General features: G+C 39.0%; 1 protein-coding gene across 1 annotated transcript in view; it reads right to left on the bottom strand.

Annotated features, from left to right (window-relative positions):
* Positions 1 to 15,366: 15,366 nt before the first annotated feature.
* ROBO1 (roundabout guidance receptor 1) overlaps positions 15,367 to 19,629 on the bottom strand; it is a 751,137-nt gene continuing 746,874 nt past the window's right edge. Inside the window, exons 30-32 of the mRNA XM_075516480.1 lie at positions 19,157 to 19,465; positions 17,692 to 17,891; positions 15,367 to 17,081 (exon numbers count right to left, since the gene is read on the bottom strand). Coding sequence (XP_075372595.1) covers positions 17,067 to 17,081; positions 17,692 to 17,891; positions 19,157 to 19,465 — 524 coding nt within the window. The 3' untranslated portion in view covers positions 15,367 to 17,066. The remainder of the gene's footprint in view (positions 17,082 to 17,691; positions 17,892 to 19,156; positions 19,466 to 19,629) is intronic.

The raw sequence follows: 19,629 nt of genomic DNA, 5'->3' as shown, positions 1-19,629 counted from the left end.
CCAATAACAAAATAACCAACCTAGAAAAACAAAATCAAAGCCAGAAAAAAAATCATAATAATTAAAAAACAGAAAAGCAGAATATTTGTGAAATAAAGCTGTAATAAGTATCCAGGTAGCGAAGAAAACCTAGGAAGTGCTGAACACTAGTTGTTATATACATATCAAGAAAGATTCAGGGAAGATTTTTTTTTCACATTGGCTGCTTTCTTGCTAGTGCAGCTTCCAGCTACAGACATTATGTCAATGCATTTTGCAGATATGCTCACGACAGGAAATGTATTAAAAATAAATAAATAAAATAGCTGTAAAAGTGCTTAATGAATGTCAGTAGATCTGCAAATAATACTGAATTGCTATTTTTTAGAGAATCCGCACACCACAGCCAAGAGGAATTAAAATGAAATGCCCATGCACTCTTGAAATACATTAACAAATATTTTACTTTCCTATTGTCATGATGTTCAAAGTAATTTTGTGTAAAAGTGCTGTGACTATTTATCAAAGACCTCTACTGGTAATTTGCAGGGAAATCATCTATGTTTTAGTTTAGACAAAGCATTAATTTTTACATTCAAGTAAAGGTCAACTACCATAGCCAGATGCAGCTGTAATGAAAACATGTTCTGCTGAACAATGAAATAGTTCTTTCCATATTCCATGTCAAATGCCTCTTTAAATTAGCTATATTAAAACTGTATGAAAAAAAGCACCCACTAATCCTTCAACTGTCAGGTACGATAAGGAATTAGTGAGATGTGAATTACAGGACTCAGACAGGAAAACAGAACAAAGAAGAAAACACTTGAAAAGTCTGAATTATAACAAATATTGGGATTGCTTAAAAATAGCAAGGGCTAAACTGTTATGTATTACATTTTATAGGTTTATATACCTGATTTTGTATGTATTTATAGGATTTAGAGAATTTTAGCCAATGCCTTTTAGAACAGAAGAGTAAAATATTATGAATGGTTTGGTCATATTCAGTGAAGAATTGGGAGAAATTTGTGCTTAAAAGACCATAGTATGTGCATTGTCCTAGGAGTAAGGAAAGAGGCTGCTCTAATTTATAGGTACCTTTGATGACCTCTTCATGAACTGCTCTCACATAATTAGTGTGATGCTACACTAAGAAGTGGGCCAAAATTATTTATGAACATGATTCAAATAGTAACATTAGGATCTCATTTTACAGCTCTTAATGAAAACATACTCTGAGCATTAAAAAATATTTTAAAAGTTATGGTCTACATGACAAAGCACTATGCATTATTGATAAAAATATATCTTATAATTGCCAAGTTCACATTGACTTTTAACAAAGCCATACTTAAGAATTTCTAGGAGTAAAAATAAATGATGTTAAAATTTGAACCCTAACTAAAGAGACTATAAAAGCTAGCTGCCATAGTACTTTTCTTCAGAAATAAAACTACCAAACTTCTACAGATTCGCCATTAAAACTGTCTGTCTCTCTGTTGTCCTTTCTGCGTTACTACAGATCATGGTTCAGTTCAGTTTGAGGGGTAGCCTGAAAGAAGGCGATATGGATCCAAGCAGCCTTCACATCATTAGAGTCTGGAAGTTAGGCAGACCTAGATTTTGCATGAAAACTCTGCTTAGAGGCCTCCAACCAAGATCAAGATTTCAATCGTATTTGCATAAAGCCAGAAGGGTTTGGTTGAAATTGTAGACTTTCCTAAGCCAGCATTTTTAAGCTTCAGCGTCTAAAGAGATCCACAGCTAGACAGAAAACAGAATTCTTTTTCCGTTTGTTTTTATTCCCTATAAGAACCAAAGGTTAGTGTTTCAAAAATTTTCCACTGACAGGATTTAAAAAAACCCCCTAATAATCCAGAGAATGTTGAAACCTTTCAAATCAATAATGTTTCATTTTTGCTATGTTAACATGTAGTGACAAAACAGAATTGATAAAAATGAGAAATTCAGAATAACTCATTTCAGCATCTTCCAAGAGAAAATTGCCTCAGAAGAAGCACAGCTCCACAAAACTTCCACCTTTCAGTAAACTAATGCTTCTGTTGCCTTTTTTTAGAACAGCAATTCTTATTATCCTAAGAAGAATGAAAGCAATATAAGCAGCTCCCCGAAAAAAAAAAAAAAATCAGGAGTTCTTTTGAAGGAACTACTTGAGATGCTCAAATGTAAGTGTTTTGCAGTGTAATGTGAATGGTTACCTCAGCGGTAAAAATAAAGTGCGTATCTTAACACTGTAACTTTTTTTTAAGTAAAGATGACAGGGATGGAATTAATCTCACCCAAGTTTAGGCATCAGCAGCACAGATACCTAAATCTGAGCTAGTCCTCCTGGGCCCCTGGCATAGACCATCAATCAAGAGAAAGAGGCAGTGTCAGAGCATGATTTATCTGACCTATTTTAGATACGGGTCTTAGTATGAAATGCGTCACACCAGAAAGGTGCCATTTCTTCTCCCATACACGGAGCCAGAATGCAGTCCCAGCTCAGGTGTAGACAGCTATGGTTGGGTCAGAAGACTTTCATCCGTGGGGTACAGATCACAACAACAAAACCCAGGAAGGTATCACTGTCCTACCAGTAAAACATGGATTTAATCCTGGCAATTAAAATAACAGAAAAGTATGTGTCATCCATGCATGCATATGCCCAGTTTATGCAAGGTTGTTGCCTAAACATGGCAGCTGGAATGAAAAATTCTTTCAGACAAGTTTGCCTTCTCTCTCGCTTTTTTCTTTCTCCTGAAGGACAACATAAGATGTGGCTTTGCAATTTAATTAAATGTGACACATGTTGCTATAAGCTACATACTTGCAAGTACAGTATTTATGCCAAGTATGAGCAATCCTAGAGTAATTATGGTTTGTGTTTTACAGAGGGCATGTCACTCAGCAGACAAGTTTCATGAAAGGACTGAGAAAAAGAAATGCCAAAAAAAGAAAAGGAAATTATGGGCCAGAGGGTTTAAAGCTCCCAGCTGAATAAAGTGAAACGGGAAAGTCTCTTAATGACAGAGGAGCAGATATGACAATAATGATAATAAAAAACTAGAGGTTAGAGTTTAAGGTCAGACTGCCAAACCAGGCACTGTGCTCAGGCTGCTGAGAGGCAATTATTCCAAGACTTGCTAGGAGAAGTACTTTTTCCAAAGATCTGCTCCAGAGCCTTTGGGGTGTAATTCCCTTTCAACGATATGAGCTGGATACGAAAGGCAATTTCAGGAGGTGGATGCAGAGAAGTAATATCTACCAGGGGGGTGCCTCAATGTGTTCATAGGTAGACTCCATCTGAAAAATCACGCTACAGCTTTTGTGCTCTGGTGTATAACATCACTTGCAAAAGCTGTAGGAGAGAGCGTGACAGTCAAGAAAATACATAAAGGTATTTTGGTAGTGGATACAATTTTCAAAAACACTTAAATGCAAAATACACTTATTTTTTGCCACAGAATGGATATTCATTTTAGAGGAGTGGTTGATTTACTACTCTATAAACTACTGTGATTACAATTGTACTGGCATTTAAGTATCATGTCACTGGAAGACACTTAAATATCAATAAAAACATTATAAACTATTGTAAATCTCATTCCCCTTTCTGTGTGACTCAGCTATGCAGGTAGCAACATTGTTACACCGAAATATTTGGGGAGGAGGTTATCTCTAATTACATTTAGATATTAAAAATTGCACAACCATCATGTGAAGGGGCTTAAAATTGTAGTAGTAAAATGTGCTCAGGGGATAAATCCTAGGCTTCTAAATAATTTCAGCATATTTGAAAGTTAGTTCTTTTATTTTCACACTTCGCATCTTGGGTGAAAAAGATGTGCTCTCAGGCCACTGAATCACTCCTGCAGAAACACAGAAAGGAATCAAAGCAATGCGTAACACCCTGTAAAAAAAGCACCAGGCCAACAAAATTGCAGGAGGAGCTGAGTTGCCTCGACTAACTGCATTAAACTAACATGCAAGGGAACTTGTTTTCTACTCGCAAGTTCAGGTATGGCAGTTAGGTCCTGCTCACCATTAATGTGGCCTCAGACAATTATCACCAGGCTGAGCAGAGCCTTCCTTGGCCCCGGAGGTGATCTGCACAACCTTGCGAGCCCCTTAGTTTCTGGTAACTTAAATTTCTTCCCTGATGCCATGCTGGGACTGCTCCCATGGCACTCTTGCTCCTTTGCACCTCATAAAATCTACCTTCTGGTTACAGGCTTTGTTTATTCTTCCCAGCTTTCTGGTGACTTTCATAATCTCATAGAGTTGTCCTCTTTTTGTCTTCTGGTCCATGCCACTGAGGGGACAGTTTCAGCTTTACTTTTGGAAGGCTCATCTTCTCCCTTCTCCTCATATTCTCATTTCCACTTCCTTGCATTTTTTCTCTGAACTATCTATCTCAGACATTCAGATGGTCTCAGCTGACATCCTTCCAAACAGATTAAGATACCTCTAGTTCAGACTCAAGTTAGGGTGAAACATTCAACTTCAGATCCATTTCCAAAAGGTAAGTTATTACAGGAACGAGGTTCATTATTTTCTGTCTATCCATTTAATTGTCTGAATAGTGAAACCAAGTTGACCACCATAGGTTATCTCAAGCTATTGGTACCATGCCATTTCTCTAAAACCACTAAGATAACTGTTCAGTTTTCTCTTTCAGTCTTTAGATTGAGGTTTAGATGGAAAAGCCTGACTTAAGTATTAACCTTAATGCCTTGCTCTGAAAGTGAATGTGATACTCAATCATTTCAGCCTCTTTCAGAAGCAGAGTTTCAGAAGCCACTGTCAGGGGAAAAGTTGCATCTTGTGCTTTCATGACTTTCCTGATGAGTCCAGCTGTCAAAAGGTTCCTCAGGAGGAGTGAGATTTCACTGGACTTTTAGACCAATTACACTGAGACCAAATAGAAACTATTCTGGATTTTTCACATATAAACATGGCAAACAGCTGTTTTTCCATGTGTATATAATAGTTCCTACCAAAAAGTTGCACTATGACATGAATGAAAATCTGTTTACCACAATCCTTCAGTTTACAAGGAGCATATCTGATTATAGAGTGTAGATACTTCTAATTTTCTATAAATTTCACCACAGCAGCTCCATGAACAACCAGAATTGGACAAAGCATCCCATTTGTGGTTTTAGAAGTGCTAAGACAATGACATCTGCATTTCCCTCTCTTTCTACTGGAAATACATTTTATGAGATATCTCAGGTTTGCATTTATTTTGCTTTGTTTTTATTGACATCATCTCACTGGGAGCTTATAAAACTTCCTGGGATCAACAAATACATTCAGGCCTTTTTCTTCCTAACAGATGTTTACAACCGATGATTTTCCAGCGTATAATAGGCATTTATATTAATTCCTTAATGCATGACCTTGCATAGTGAACTACTTAATTTCATCCTATTTCTGTTACTCCAGTCCTCAAGGTGACCCACTCCTCCTCCATACTGACAATTGCTCACAACTTTCGTGATCAGCACATTTCATTATCGGACTCTTGCTTTTGTGCCAAGTACTTTAATGGAAATATTAAATAAGACTGTCCCAAAATTGATCCTCAAGGGGCTCTACTGATAGTCTCAGAATATCATTAGGCCTTACATTTTAATACTAATTATATTGTATTAATTATTTACATTATGGCTGCAATGCTAGACTCAACCATCCTGCAGCACTAGACACGTACGTACACACTAAGAGAGAGCCCTTGTCCAGAGGAGCCAACCACCTGAACTGACAAGACAAACGGAGACAGGCTGGAAGTAGTATTCTACTGTTTTCAGAGGCCATAATCCAGATGATGTTGTGGCAGCTGTAATGAAGATTATCTGAGAATTTATCATTGTTTAAAACTTAGATTTCTGCTATTTGCAGATTAAGAGAGGGGAAAAAAAGCAATCATCCTATATCTTACTCAACAAGAAGAATGATGATCTAAGGTTAGCAGAAAATTGACGTTTTTAAGCAGCTGGTAAGGAAATGGATAGTGATAAAGATACTTTACTGTCTATTATAATTCCTGAAAAAATATTCAGAATATTTCTTTGATGTTCTTCACAAATCAGCATGCTGTCACACAAGGCTTTTCTGGATGTGTTGAATGAGATTCCTGATCATTTAATAGAAACATTTTTCAACATTAGTTTCAGCATTTCTGGGAAATTTTTTAACATAGCATCTTTCACCAACACAAAATTGGTTTGATGACAACAATCAGAATCAATGAAGAACTGTTTGCTTCTGATTGTTGAAGTATTGCAACCAGCAAACACTTAAGGAAAGTACAATTTATATTTTTCCTCTCAGTTTTCCTTTGATCCTTTCTATAAAATGATGGTAATATTTGAATTAATTTCTTTAAAATTTGATGAATTTATTAAATTGTTCACTTTGTTAGGAACTTTGTCGGTGTATCACTGATCACAATAGTAACAAAATGTTCCTATTGTTAGCTGGACTAATGTCCTCCAGAGTTTGCCCTCAACAAGAAGTATAAAGCAACTGAAATTCGTACATATGTGTTTTCCTGGCACTTGGAATCTGCATTGCCCCAGTGTGGGCATGATGTCAAAGCGTAGTGACAGCGTGCATGCATCCAAGAAAGCAAGCCTACAAGCAGTGAGCATGGAACAAAAAAAAGAATCCACATAAAATATATTTTTTTGTTTTCCTCTTTTTGTAGTATAGATTTATCGCACTTCAGTGGACTGGTTAACTACCTAAATAAAAGCTCTCCAAAAGCTATTGAAAAACCGTCTTGACTGTGATCGCAGAGCAAAACTCACAGAAGTGCTGCTACTACTTATGGCTTATACAGAAACGTTCATATTCAGGGTGCTTGACAGACATTAAATTAATCCCACTGCATCTTAATTCTAATTGTCACAGGGATTCAGACTGTTCTGAGGCATAACTGCTGCAAAAGTTAAGCGTCTGTAGCACCTTCCTACTGCAGGGAAGACAGCTAAGCTCCAGTTTGTTATTTTAGTGAGAATATTCTTTCAAGGATGTTTTCCTACATTTTAAAATGGGGCTCAGACATCCTGGTTGGTATCTTGTTGGCACAGCCTTATTAATCTCTCAGTTGTTTAAAAAATGGATGTAGCTGAAATTTCTCATTTGAAAGTTTTATGACGATTAGCTATGACAGGTGCTAGCTTTGTTGGGTGCCAGCGAGGGCACTCAGCCTGTGTCTCTGAGATGTGCAGGGCACACTGGGGCACAGCTGAAGTCGAACAGAGTTGAGCTAGGGGATACTGAGGCAATAGGAGCCAAGAGGGAAATGCCAGTGACACACCTCAAAGCACACAAGGGGTGCTCCTCTATGAAGGAGACATGGATGACAGCCCAGCTGAAGTACCTCTACACCAATGCACGCAGCATGGGCAATAAACAGGAGGAGCTGGAAGCCACTGTACATCAGGAAAACTATCATATGGTTGCCATCACGGAAACATGGTGGGATGACTCGCACAACTGGAGTGCGGCGACGGATGGCTATAAACTCTTCAGGAGGGATAGGCGAGGCAGGAGAGGCGGTGGGGTAGTCCTGTATGTTACGGAGTCTTTGGACAGTTTAGAGTTTAATGGTGGTGACGATAGGGTGGAGTGTCTATGGTTAAGAATCAGAGGGAAGGCCAACAAGGCAGATATCGTGATGGGAGTCTGTTACAGACCACCCAACCAGGATGAGGACACTGACGAACTATTCTGTAAGCAGCTGGGAGAAGCCTCACGATCGCTAGCCCTAGTTCTTGTGGGGGACTTCAACCTGCCGGATGTCTGCTGGAAATACAATACAGCAGAGAGGAAACAGTCCAGGAGGTTCCTGGAGTGTGTGGCAGATAACTTCCTGACGCAGCTGGTGAGCGAGCCAGCTAGGGAAGGTGCCCCACTGGACCTCTTGTTCACCAACAGAGAAGGACTTGTGAGCCATGTGATGGTTGGAGGCCGTCTTGGGCAAAGTGATCACAAAATGATAGAGTTTTTGATACTTGGAAAAGCGGCAAGGGGGGTCAGCAGAACTGCCACATTTGACTTCCAGAGGGCAGACTTTGGCCTGTTTAGGAGACTGGTCGAGAGAGTCCCCTGGGAGGCAGCCCTAATGTGCCCATTAGGAGTCCAGGAAGGCTGGACATTCTTTAAGGAGGAAGTCCTAAAGGCACAAGAGCGGGCTGTCCCCAGGTGCCAAAAGATGAGCCGGCGGGGAAGAAGACCAGCCTGGCTGACTAGAGAGCTCTGGCTCGAACTCAGAAAAAAAAGGATCTCTTTTTCCTGAACTCAGCCCTGTTCCGCAGGGCTCTGTGTTGGGGCCAGTCCTGTTTAATATCTTTATCAATGATCTGGATGAAGGGATCGAGTGCACCCTCAGTAAGTTTGCAGATGACACCAAGTTGTGCGGGAGTGTTGATCTGCTTGAGGGTAGGAAGGCTCTGCAGAGGGACCTGGACAGGCTGGATCCATGGACCGAGGTCAATTGTATGAGGTTCAACAAGGCCAAGTGCAAGGTCCTGCACTTGGGCCACAGCAACCCCATGCAACGCTACAGGCTTGGGGAAGAGTGGCTGGAAAGCTGCCCGGCAGAGAAGGACCTGGGGGTGTTGGTTGACAGCCGGCTGAATATGAGCCAGCAGTGTGCCCAGGTGGCCAAGAAAGCCAATGGCATCCTGGCTTGTATCAGGAATAGTGTGGCCAGCAGGAGTAGGGAAGTGATCGTGCCCCTGTACTCGGCACTGGTGAGGCCGCACCTCAAATACTGTGTTCAGTTTTGGGCCCCCCACTACAAGAGAGACATTGAGGTGCTGGAGCGAGTCCAGAGAAGGGCAACGAAGCTGGTGAAGGGTCTGGAGCAGAAGTCTTATGAGGAGCGGCTGAGGGAACTGGGGTGGTTTAGCCTGGAGAAAAGGAGGCTCAGGGGAGACCTTATCGCTCTCTACAACTACCTGAAAGGAGGTTGTAGGGAGGTGGGGGTCGGTCTCTTCTCCCAAGTAACAAGTGATAGGACGAGAGGAAATGGCCTCAAGTTGCACCAGGGGAGGTTTAGACTGGATATTAGGAAATTTTACTTCACCGAGAGGGTTATCAAGCATTGGAACAGGCTGCCCAGGGAAGTGGTTAAGTCGCCATCCCTGGAGGTATTTAAAAGAGGTTTGGATGAGGTGCTTAGGGACATGGTGTAGTGGTGGTCTTGGCAGTGTTAGGTTTGTGGTTGGACTCGATGACCTTAAAGGTCTTTTCCAACCTATAAGATTCTGTGATTCTGTGATTACTGTGATAGCCAAAAATGGCAAACGCCATAGGAAATATCACCTGTTATTTGTTTTCCTAAAGCTCTCATACACAATACAGTAGGAACACAATAGTGTTTACTTGTGCTTTCGGGGGAAAAAAAACCCCAAAACAAACCATAAAAATCATTAAAGCACATTTGCAAACCCGCTCTTCACCTCCCTTTCTCAACTTTGAATTTTTGTTCTAGGACACGTAACATTTCTGACTAACTCCTTTCCAAGCACTTGTGCACTCAATCAGCTCGTCACAGATCTGAGTGCCAGGAGGACCAAATATATGGGGTTTTGACACCCTGGTTTCTTTCATGGTCTGAGACTAATATTTTGGAAACAACAGCTTCTTCAGCCTTCACCGCTGTACCTCTAGCTTCATATTGCTGCCCCACCTAACTTCCTCCCTGGAGCACAGTGGACAAAGCCCTGTGAAAGGTAGAGGAGAAGTACATAAGTATATGCGGATGTAAGGAATAACTGTATGAGGTGCTGCATTACCAGAGCATCAGTAGGCTGAGCTTCTATTTGTGGCATTTATTACTGTGGAATGAAGGAAAACATTGCAAGGCTTCAGAAACTGAACAACAGCACTGTGCTAATCTTTCTTTGTGATTTTGATAAATTCTCAGAAGTGCTCCAAGAGTTTAAGTTTCAGCTTGTATTCTGTACAGCTGGGAATAAAATGCCACCTGTCTCACAGGAATGTGATGAGGGTGCCTACATGAGAGGCTCTAATAGCATGAACAGCTGCCTAATACATAGGCAAGAGGTAGTATGGTATACATAGCATGGTAGTAGTGTGCGCTCTGGATTTACTGCCTGCCTCTATTATAACCAGCCAAAGAGAGCTCTCAAGGATGAGGTTGCCAATGAAGATGTTTTTGGTATCAGAGTACTGTGCAGAGTTTTAAGGGACAAATTAAACATTCTCCCTGAAGAGAAGCATTTACAAAATACTCACCAAAGGCACAGAAGCGCTCAACAAACAGAAACGGTTTTAGCAAACTAGACAGTCAATCTTCATCCTGTACACTCTGTGAAACAGGTTTTGTAGGAAAAAAGGTAAAAATGCAAGTGAAAAGATTGTCATAATACAAGCATAGAAGGACAGAAAATTTTAGGCTGATTAACAAATGTACATTATTTCCTTTACACCGTGTACACATAAAGCTGATGATGACTCTTGTGAAGTCCTTCTGAAGCATTCACCCTACAGTAGCAGCAGCATAATAATATCCATGTCCCTCCAAAATCGATCACATAAGAATGAGGTTAGCTCAAGGAACAGAAGAGATATATGTATAAAGCCATATATATACACCCTCACATATATTTAAAGCCATTTGGCACTCATGTATTGTTTACATCTCCCTAAATATATTCTGCTTCCTCTAAGACCGAATGCCATTAGCACCTTGCATTGTTACACTATCTGTAGAGTTATTTCAGGTACCAGTATCCAAGAAATAAAGACTTCAGGATTATGATGGCTTTTGAATTTTAAGCTAAGCCATCAAATGCTGCCACCTTTGTAATATCTGTTAATGATGGCTATGGAAACTAACGTTTTGTTTCCATTTTAATTTTTATTAGTAAGGTGAGTGATCAGTGGGGTACAGACTTGGCACACCGCTGAGACAATTGTGGCAGGATCTAGTTCTCAGCTCCACTTTTTTCAGGCTTTTACTAGGTATGAGAAACTGCATTGCTCTGTACTCGGCTCAGTAGAGTGCAATTTCTTTTGCAAACATCTTGTTCAGGAATATAATGAAATCTTTGATTCTATGACAATTAACATTGCAGAAATAAAGGTTCTTGGCCATTATTTTCATGCTATCCAAATGCTTTAGGAATACCCTACTAGTTACCATTTGCTGAAAGATGAGGGGTTTGGTTTTTGGTTTTTTTCTTTTGCTTTGTTTTGCTTTTGTCCTTCTACGCATCAAAGCCCATAAAGGCTCCTTTAGTGTTATCCCTTGCTGCTGACTTTGAACCACACCTGTGCTTGAAGACCAGTAGGAAGCCACAGAATAAAAGTCAATACTAAGTAGTTTTATTCTACATTTCCTGATATTACTCTTGCTAGAAATATCTTAGGCCTGAAAAAAAGTTCAATAAACACAATTTTTATCATCATGGCTTTGATTGTCAAGCTCCAAAAAAACCTCAAAAGCAATTGGCTCTACTTTATGCCAGATACAGAGACTAGAGCCAAGTAGGTCCCATCCTCATCATCTCACGCGACAAGAAAGCTGAATGCCATGGTGAATTAAACCCCCACTTTTCTCTTCTGGCAGCTTAAAATGAGCCCATTTGGTGTATATTTAGCCAGGACACAGAAAAAAACAAGCATGCAGCAAGGACTTCACTCTTCTGCCAGTGTTCATTGCACTGTGATAGCTATTGTTTGCCAGTCCGTAAGGAGGTAATTCACTTCCAGGACAGCTCAATTCAACAGGATTCTTGCCATTAGCTTCAATGAAACTTGGGTTTCTCAGCTCCTCGAGTTTTTTTTCTTTTTATATCCCTTGATTTCCCTTCTCCAGCCTGCCTTCCCACTTTATGGCTTTCAGAGAGACTGGATTCCAGTTTCACCAATTCTTGTTCCTCCTTCTGAATAGGATAGCATTTTTTCCCATCCTCAAGATGGACATAAAATGTAAAGGGATCCTCATTGTGATGGTGCCATCTCAAATCTCAAATCACCGTTTCTGTGATCCACAATTCAGTGGCTTGACAAAAAGAAAGGAATAGTTTAAGAAATACTGTTCCTAATCTTCAAATGTTTCACTGTCATAGACAGCATAATAGCGCACTGGCTTTTGTGAAGAACGTATTTATAGGCAACAGAAAAATCATCATATACGATGAAAAAAAAAGTAAAGAAAATCAAACCCAACGGTTCACACTGAGTTCCACAGTCAGTTTTAAAGATTCATCTTGTGATTTGAATTCTGAAATTTGCAGTTAGTTCAAGCAAAATGAAGATGTTGAAGGACATGTCCAGTGAGGATGACGTCCATGGCAACACTGGGAGTTACTCATGTGTGTGTAAACCTCAAACATCCATAAACACGTTCTCATTTCAGCTGAGTGTTTGGAACAGACTGTCAGATCCCAACCTTAATCTCAGCAAATACAAAACTGTATACACATGTAAATCTGCATTTGCAGATACCAGTATTTTCCTGTGTACACACTAAACATGTTATAATGCTTCTCTTATACATAAGCAGTAGGACTTTCATTTGGAAAGAATTTTCACTTGTAACATAAGCAAAAACAATGTATACAAACATTTTCTCCACTTGTAAGTAGATAGTTAATTTGAAAGTTTCACTTAAGGAATATAGTATTTTTAATTTTTAATAGATGGTTCTCTTGCTGACAGTAAAAGAATCTTTTAGGATCTGTGAATGCAGAGGTTGGAGATTAACTTTTTCAAAAGCATATTGCAGATATGTTAGATGTTACCGTTAGGCAGATAGATGTTAGGCAAATAGATGTTACATTAGGCAGATCCTACATTTTTCCTGTGGAAGTTCTTTCTTCCTTAAGTTTATTCAAGGAAGATGATAGACTATGGAAAACTAAAGTAGAAAAATGTTAAAAGCAACACATTATATAAAATGTATACGCTGACTAAAGCAATAAATTACCTAGGTTGGTATTTTAACAAATAGCTGGTTCTGGAACATAGGAAGTAAGGTGATAGACAGTTCAAATATATTTGCAGGAGTTGAAGCAAATTACATTGCTTAGGTTTCATGATCAGTTACAGCTAACCTACTCCTATAAAATTTTTGCAAATACAGGTCTAGGATATATTTGCATTACCCTAAAATAAAATCTCTGTCATTTATCCTTCAAAATAAGTACTCTTTGGAAAATAAATGGATATATAATGCTAAAACACATGCAAGGCATTTTCTAAAATTTTATAATTCTGATTTTTCTAGACATCTTTCATAGTATCCCTACAAATATTATTTTACTTTGAATAAAGTCAAATTTAACAGTAACTCATACAGGATTTCACAGAACACACTACAAGAAAAAACAAACTTCTACATCCATTATATTAATTCAGCATATAAACGTTACAGATTGTCTAGTACAATACTTGTTTTCTTCAGGTATAGAGCGTAATCAAAGCCTCTGAACACTACTTTCTTCTGTTGTGTTGGCTTTCCAATCACTGAATTAAAGTGATCTAAATCACTAAATCTCTTTAGGTAAAGCAGCAATGCGTACATGACCTAGTTTTACTGTACCTGAATGCCAAAGACCAAGTTAAGTGTGTATCAATACTGATTAACAGAAGTTATAATTTTAAGACCAAGCTGTTGCATATTTTATCTTCATTACGGTGTTTTTGGTAGGACCACAATGCACTGAGGACCCAGTGCGGGTGCAAAAACTGTGTGACAACTCTGCGATGCACTGCCTCAAGGTACTGCTAATCAGAACTGAATGCAACCACAAAACAATCCAAATAACTTCTTAGGGAACACCGTCAACCATCAAACAAATTTATAACTCCTCTTAATAAAAAAACTCATCAGGCAAGATTTGCCACTTACCACTGTTTGAGGTCAGAACTTTGGCTGGAGTCTGACTTCTAGTGAAGCTACACAGGTGGACATGGACATCAGCTGAGGATCCAATGCATGGTTTCCAGTATTTCACCGTGCCAGTAAAGAATGAAGCGAGTATCTGCTATTTCAGGCATGTAGCACCAGTGTTTCTGGACAGATATACCTCACGGAGGTCTACACACAACAGCTGCAACTAGATCCCAGTTTTGTGATGCACCACTACACCTTTGGCAGCAGCTTAAGCTTTTGTGCCAAGTGGCTGACATGCTCAGGGACCCGGCCTCCAGCTCCACCTCGTTCCCCACACCCTGCTATGGTGATGGCTTGGTCCCAAACCATGAAGCCATTCCCAGTGCCAGGAAAGACAATCAGCTGTTGAAGCAGTCTATGCTCATCAAATCAACCTCTTCTGCCTCCTCCAAAGGAAAGGAGCAGGCCAGATGGATGTCTCCTGTGGCACAGTCTAGTCTACAGGCTCCTGTCTGGATTATGTCGGTGGCTCTAACACATACCAGTCTGAACTCAGGCACGAGGGCTGAAGACACCCAACCCCCTCCTCCAAGCAACATAGGAAGGTAACATATTTAACTTAGTATACTATCTTAATATCTGCTTCAAAGCTGCAATTACGAAAAAAACCTATACTTGAGGCTTACACCCGATTAAGTTATCAAGGGTCTGGCACTCTTCTGTGCACTCTGGCAAGATACTTGGTGCTGTAGTACGCTGCAGCACCTTAGGATCTGGCTCCGGAATGTTTAAAGCTCTTGGGAAAGGAGAAGTATGGCAGTCAAAAAGACAAAGAGCAAAAAGGTTTTGTTGAATAAAAGATAGAGTGGGGTTTTTTATGGAACGTGCTGGTGATCTTTTTTCTCTTTTTTTTTTTTTTTTTTTTAACTGGGATGATGGGCATAGGCTAAGTAACGGCAAGAACAGGGTGATCAGTAAGAGTACAGGATTACAAAAATGCAAGAGTGGAGAAGGAACCATCACCTACTTGATTGTGACCCACAGCAGGACTCTGCCGACCACCGAATGGCTAACGTGCAGGGGGACGGCAGGCACATAAGACAACTTGTGTAGGCCCCAGCAAACATATGACTCATAATATTCTTTCCCTTCACATTTTTGGACCTTATTTCCTTTGAAACAAATGTATCTCACCCCTGAGGTGAATGCTTTTGTTGGTACAGATTTTCTTCATCAGCTCTCTCTGGAAATTGGCAGGCTAAGAGATGTTTTCGTTATCACAGTTCATGAAGCACCCAGAAATCAGATCTTTAAGGCAATCAATTGTAATTACGTAAAATGTTAGGCTGCATCCAGTTCTCCCCCTTTGCTCATGCTACTGTAACTGCATGGTTTCAGTGGAACAGATTCTGACTCTTATCAACAGAAATAAGGTCAGAGATGGCCCTAAAATTATGTTTCAGGGAACACAAGAAACTACACAAGAAAGATAATGTATTTGAGAACATTTTTAATAAATAATGTGACAAAAATTACTTTTCTGATTATTGGATCCTCAGTATGCAAAATTATGGCTAAAATATGAGGTTTCTTACATGAACATAATGAAAACATTAATCACATGGATTGTTCCTTTAGTACTGCACACCCTTTCTATGGAACCTTTCTTTAAAAATTAGCTAAATGAAAAATTTCAGTCCTCGGTAAACACCAAAACACTTTTTTTTTTTTTCTTCTTTTTTTTTTTCATTGGGGCTAGTCCTGATAGCTGTCAATAAACAAACACACATTTTTCCAGTAGCACCAATGACAAAGGAATTTTATAATTACAAAAGAGACCATAAAATCTACAGACAGAGGACATCGTTTGGCAAATTCAATGCAACTAATGCCTCTATTTCAGCTTTAATGACAATCCAATGTTGAGAGAGGCCACAGCAAAATTGATAATTTTCTGTAAGTCCAGGAAAAGTGAGAAGTGTTTTGATTATGGCCCACATTTACGTTTGTTACTTTACCATCTGTCACCATTCAAATATTCCAAATACAAACATAGAGCATTAACAAAAAGATGAAAAATATCCCAAACAAATGCTTAACATTTTCAATAAGACAAAAAAAGGTTAATAGTTACAATGGTTTACAAACAAAGTTTAGTGATTGTGCTTTTAAAACCAAAAAAAAAAAAAAAAAAAAAAGATAAGCAGTGCATTACAAGAAAAATTAATTGCCAAGATCAAACAAAACTTCTTTAAGTGGCACTTCTTCTTTAAGGTGAATTGACACAAGTAGAGGTCTGAGATTTGGGCCAGTAACAGTTAATGATATTACCCAATCATTATTAAAAATGTCCATTGATTTTCCTGCTTATTTTCATAAGCATTGTTGAAGCTGAAAATTAGAAAAAGTTTCAGGTAAACTTGCTCATGCCATGATTAGGCAAATAGCAATCACATTGGCTTACCTCCTGCCTATCCCAAAGGACATTTTTAATAAGAATGTACTTAATGATGAAAATGGAAAGACAAACCAAAGTACCACAGGGGATTTAAAATGAGTACATATTTACAGTAAGAGCCACCTCATCCCAAATTAATTTTACTTGCACTTGTAAAACTGCATCATCTGCAAAAGGTTAGCAAGAGACTGGCAGAAAACAAGACACACCGTCTGTATTGAAATTGCAAGATACCATTTGCACTAACTGCAGACTACAGTGAAACCCCTAGAATAAAAGAATGTTCTGCATGATGTTCACTTTGGGGATCTTTTTAATCAATGCTGTATTACCTGCAGTGTTATCGATTGGCTCACTGGTGTACCGGCAGCGTACCAAGCACCGCCTCACTGGGGAGAAACCTTGGGATCCCAGGCTCTGGAATCCCCTTCTGTTCTAATCCTGAAGCAGCAGCTGGCCCAAGTACCACGAAGAGCAGCTTACCTGCCTTCTTGGGCAGTGAAGGTGATGCACTTAGCGTTACGGAATAGGCAAGGGCCGTTCCTAATAAGGAGGGGTTACAAAGAAAGAGTAAAATAAAAACTAGCATTCTGATGGCATGAAGAAAAATGAAAAATTGTACACTCTGATTGCACTGAACATTATTTCTGGCGTCAAACATCATCAGACTTGAGGCATCTTAAGTGATTTTTTTTTTTCTGATTAAATTTTAAAAGCCTGTTACAGTACATGTTGTTGTCTTCAGCTTTCTGTTTCCTGTATTAAGAAAAAAGACATAAATGACTACGTGTTAGCTTTTATTATTGAAAGTTTGTTTCACATACTTCTTAGAGATTTGTTACCTTTAAATAATAATTACTACTTTTAATCACATGCAGCAATGTGACTGCACGTTGAACACCCTTTCTACAAACAGGATTTAAATTGAATTAATATCACTAGGCAGAAAAAAAAGAAAAAAAAAGTTCATGCCTTAATATCTAATAAAATCTAGAACGATAAAATTTCAAAAAATGTGAAAGGAAATGTCAAGGTGTTCTTAGATGCTCTAATGCTTTGTTTTACTTTTGAAAGAATCTGGATAATGTAAAGTGCACATTTAAATATTGTATTTCTGCAAGTTCTGTTCCACAGGTTTTAGTGTGGTGACAGTTATACTATGCTACATATTACTTGTTTTTTATGTTTTTGACACATGCTTAAAGTTTATTTTCTTGGATTGTGCATAACATTAACAGACAGATAAATGTACTAATTTTTCTGAAGAGAAATATTCCTGGTTCAAAAGTGTTTTTTCTTGGCATCTGTCTAAGCACAGAAAATATAGCCTTATTCCAGTCATCCTCAGTAGTACAACTACAGTTACCTCCATCTCTTCTTCTTCCTCTTCTCCTTGTTCATAAGCTCCCAGTACTTGCATTTCTGCAACATTCCTTCGGGCTATATTTGCTTGATCTGCCCTCTGTCTACCTCCTGATCCTCTTGATGACATAGAGCTGGAGGAGCTAGGATCTCTAGGATTATTTGATGTTGGAAACGTTGGTCTAGAATATGGCAGGATGTCCTCTGCATAATTACATACATATATTGTTATGTTTACAAGCCCAGAGATACTATGATCTTAAAATTTCTGCATGCAGTAGATTTATTTTACTTTTTATGATCCTCAGTAGCTTTAAAGTGATGCCTGACAGGAATATGAAATACACTGTTTCCATAATAGCATTATAGAAGCTTTCTTGAGGAAATTTATAGGATTCACATGGTAACATTTGCCACAGAAAAACTAATTCATGATTACTGTCCACTTCATTTCAATTTATGATTACTGCTCTATGTTCTACAGGAAAATGAAGAAAAAAATAACCCTTGTAGTGTATTTATGGTATGACTGAGTAGGAGGACATGACAATAATGACATGCATGATAATCGCAAGGAGCTCACTGCATCTAAATATTAGACCCTGTATTTCTCAAATTGCGCTTGAAACAAAATTAGTGGGCATGTTTTAAAATTTCAGCACCATCCTCTTAAGGTAAACTTCTAATAACTTTTCTCCATAGTAATCCACTGTAATCAGTACCAATCTCTTATTAATGTGCCCATTTAACCAACTTACTGCCCAATCACCCCTGATATTGCCCCTGGATACCTGTAGAAGAAAGAACCAGGCATTTGTATGAATCTGTGTTGAAAGCCTTAGCGAACACTTGGCAAATTCCATTAATCGTGTTCCATTAATTAGTAATCTTACCAACTTCCATAAACAAAAGATTACATTGATCAGGTCTGATTCATATAATGCAATGTCAGTTAGTATTTATAACTAATGCATTACTACTATGGCTTTCTTATTTTTTTAAACAGGACCAGGTTTACAAATAGACAAAAATGGGCCAAGTGCCAACTCTTTGGTAGAAAAGTTAAATATCTGACTTACAGATCTACTATCTGACTTCACTCAGTTCCCTTGTAAATTAGGTAGATTAGACATAACTAGACTATAAATATATGGTAGGGGCAAAGACACTGATCCTTACAGCTCTCAAGGAATATTTGTTTGGGCTTCCTCAGCGTTAGCTTTAATACATGATGGGTGCATAAGGAAAGCAAGATAGAAAATCTATGTTTTTCATAAGCTTTTGTTTCCGTTTTACCCTAATGAGAACCTGCAATGTGACCTGTATTAGCACCTATACTTACAATAAATGGTGAAAATTCAGCAGACCTAACTTCATTCACACCATTGGTGAGAGAGACCTGGAAAGAACTGCCTCGTCCCTGTGATCAACACACAATACTTCATTAAACCCAGAACATGCAAAATAACCTTGAAGAAGATGAGTTTTTGCTGGTGTGCCTTCTCGTTTTGGTGCTTTATTTCCTCGCAGTTTCCCATCGTTTTGCTGTTCCTGTGATTCTCTCCGCTCTCCCGAATTTGTCCGCACGTCTGAATGCTGTCGCCCATCCACCCCGTCCCTCCCCTTGTAGCTCGCTCCTTTCCTTTCCGCAGATCTGTCTGTCCTCGCTTCTATAGAAGCAAGTTTTGGCAACATGACCGGCCGCACCTCCAGCTGTGATTTGGACTGGGCGGTTGGTGATTTTATAGCTGGAGGTGGCACAGGAGGGGGTGGCAAGTCTACAAAGTTGAAAAAGAATAATAGTTACAATGACATCATACCCTAATGAAATTAAGAAATAATATTTAACTTCCACTGAACAAACAGATGCCCTATTTACTTTCAGCCCTCCCTCTGCCCTCCTCTCTCCACCCTAAAAAGTATTATGTTTCTGTTACAACTG

Source organism: Mycteria americana, chromosome 1 (genome assembly GCF_035582795.1).
Source record: "Mycteria americana isolate JAX WOST 10 ecotype Jacksonville Zoo and Gardens chromosome 1, USCA_MyAme_1.0, whole genome shotgun sequence".
Lineage (NCBI taxonomy): Eukaryota > Metazoa > Chordata > Aves > Ciconiiformes > Ciconiidae > Mycteria > Mycteria americana.
This window is presented reverse-complemented; position numbering and strand designations above follow the sequence as displayed.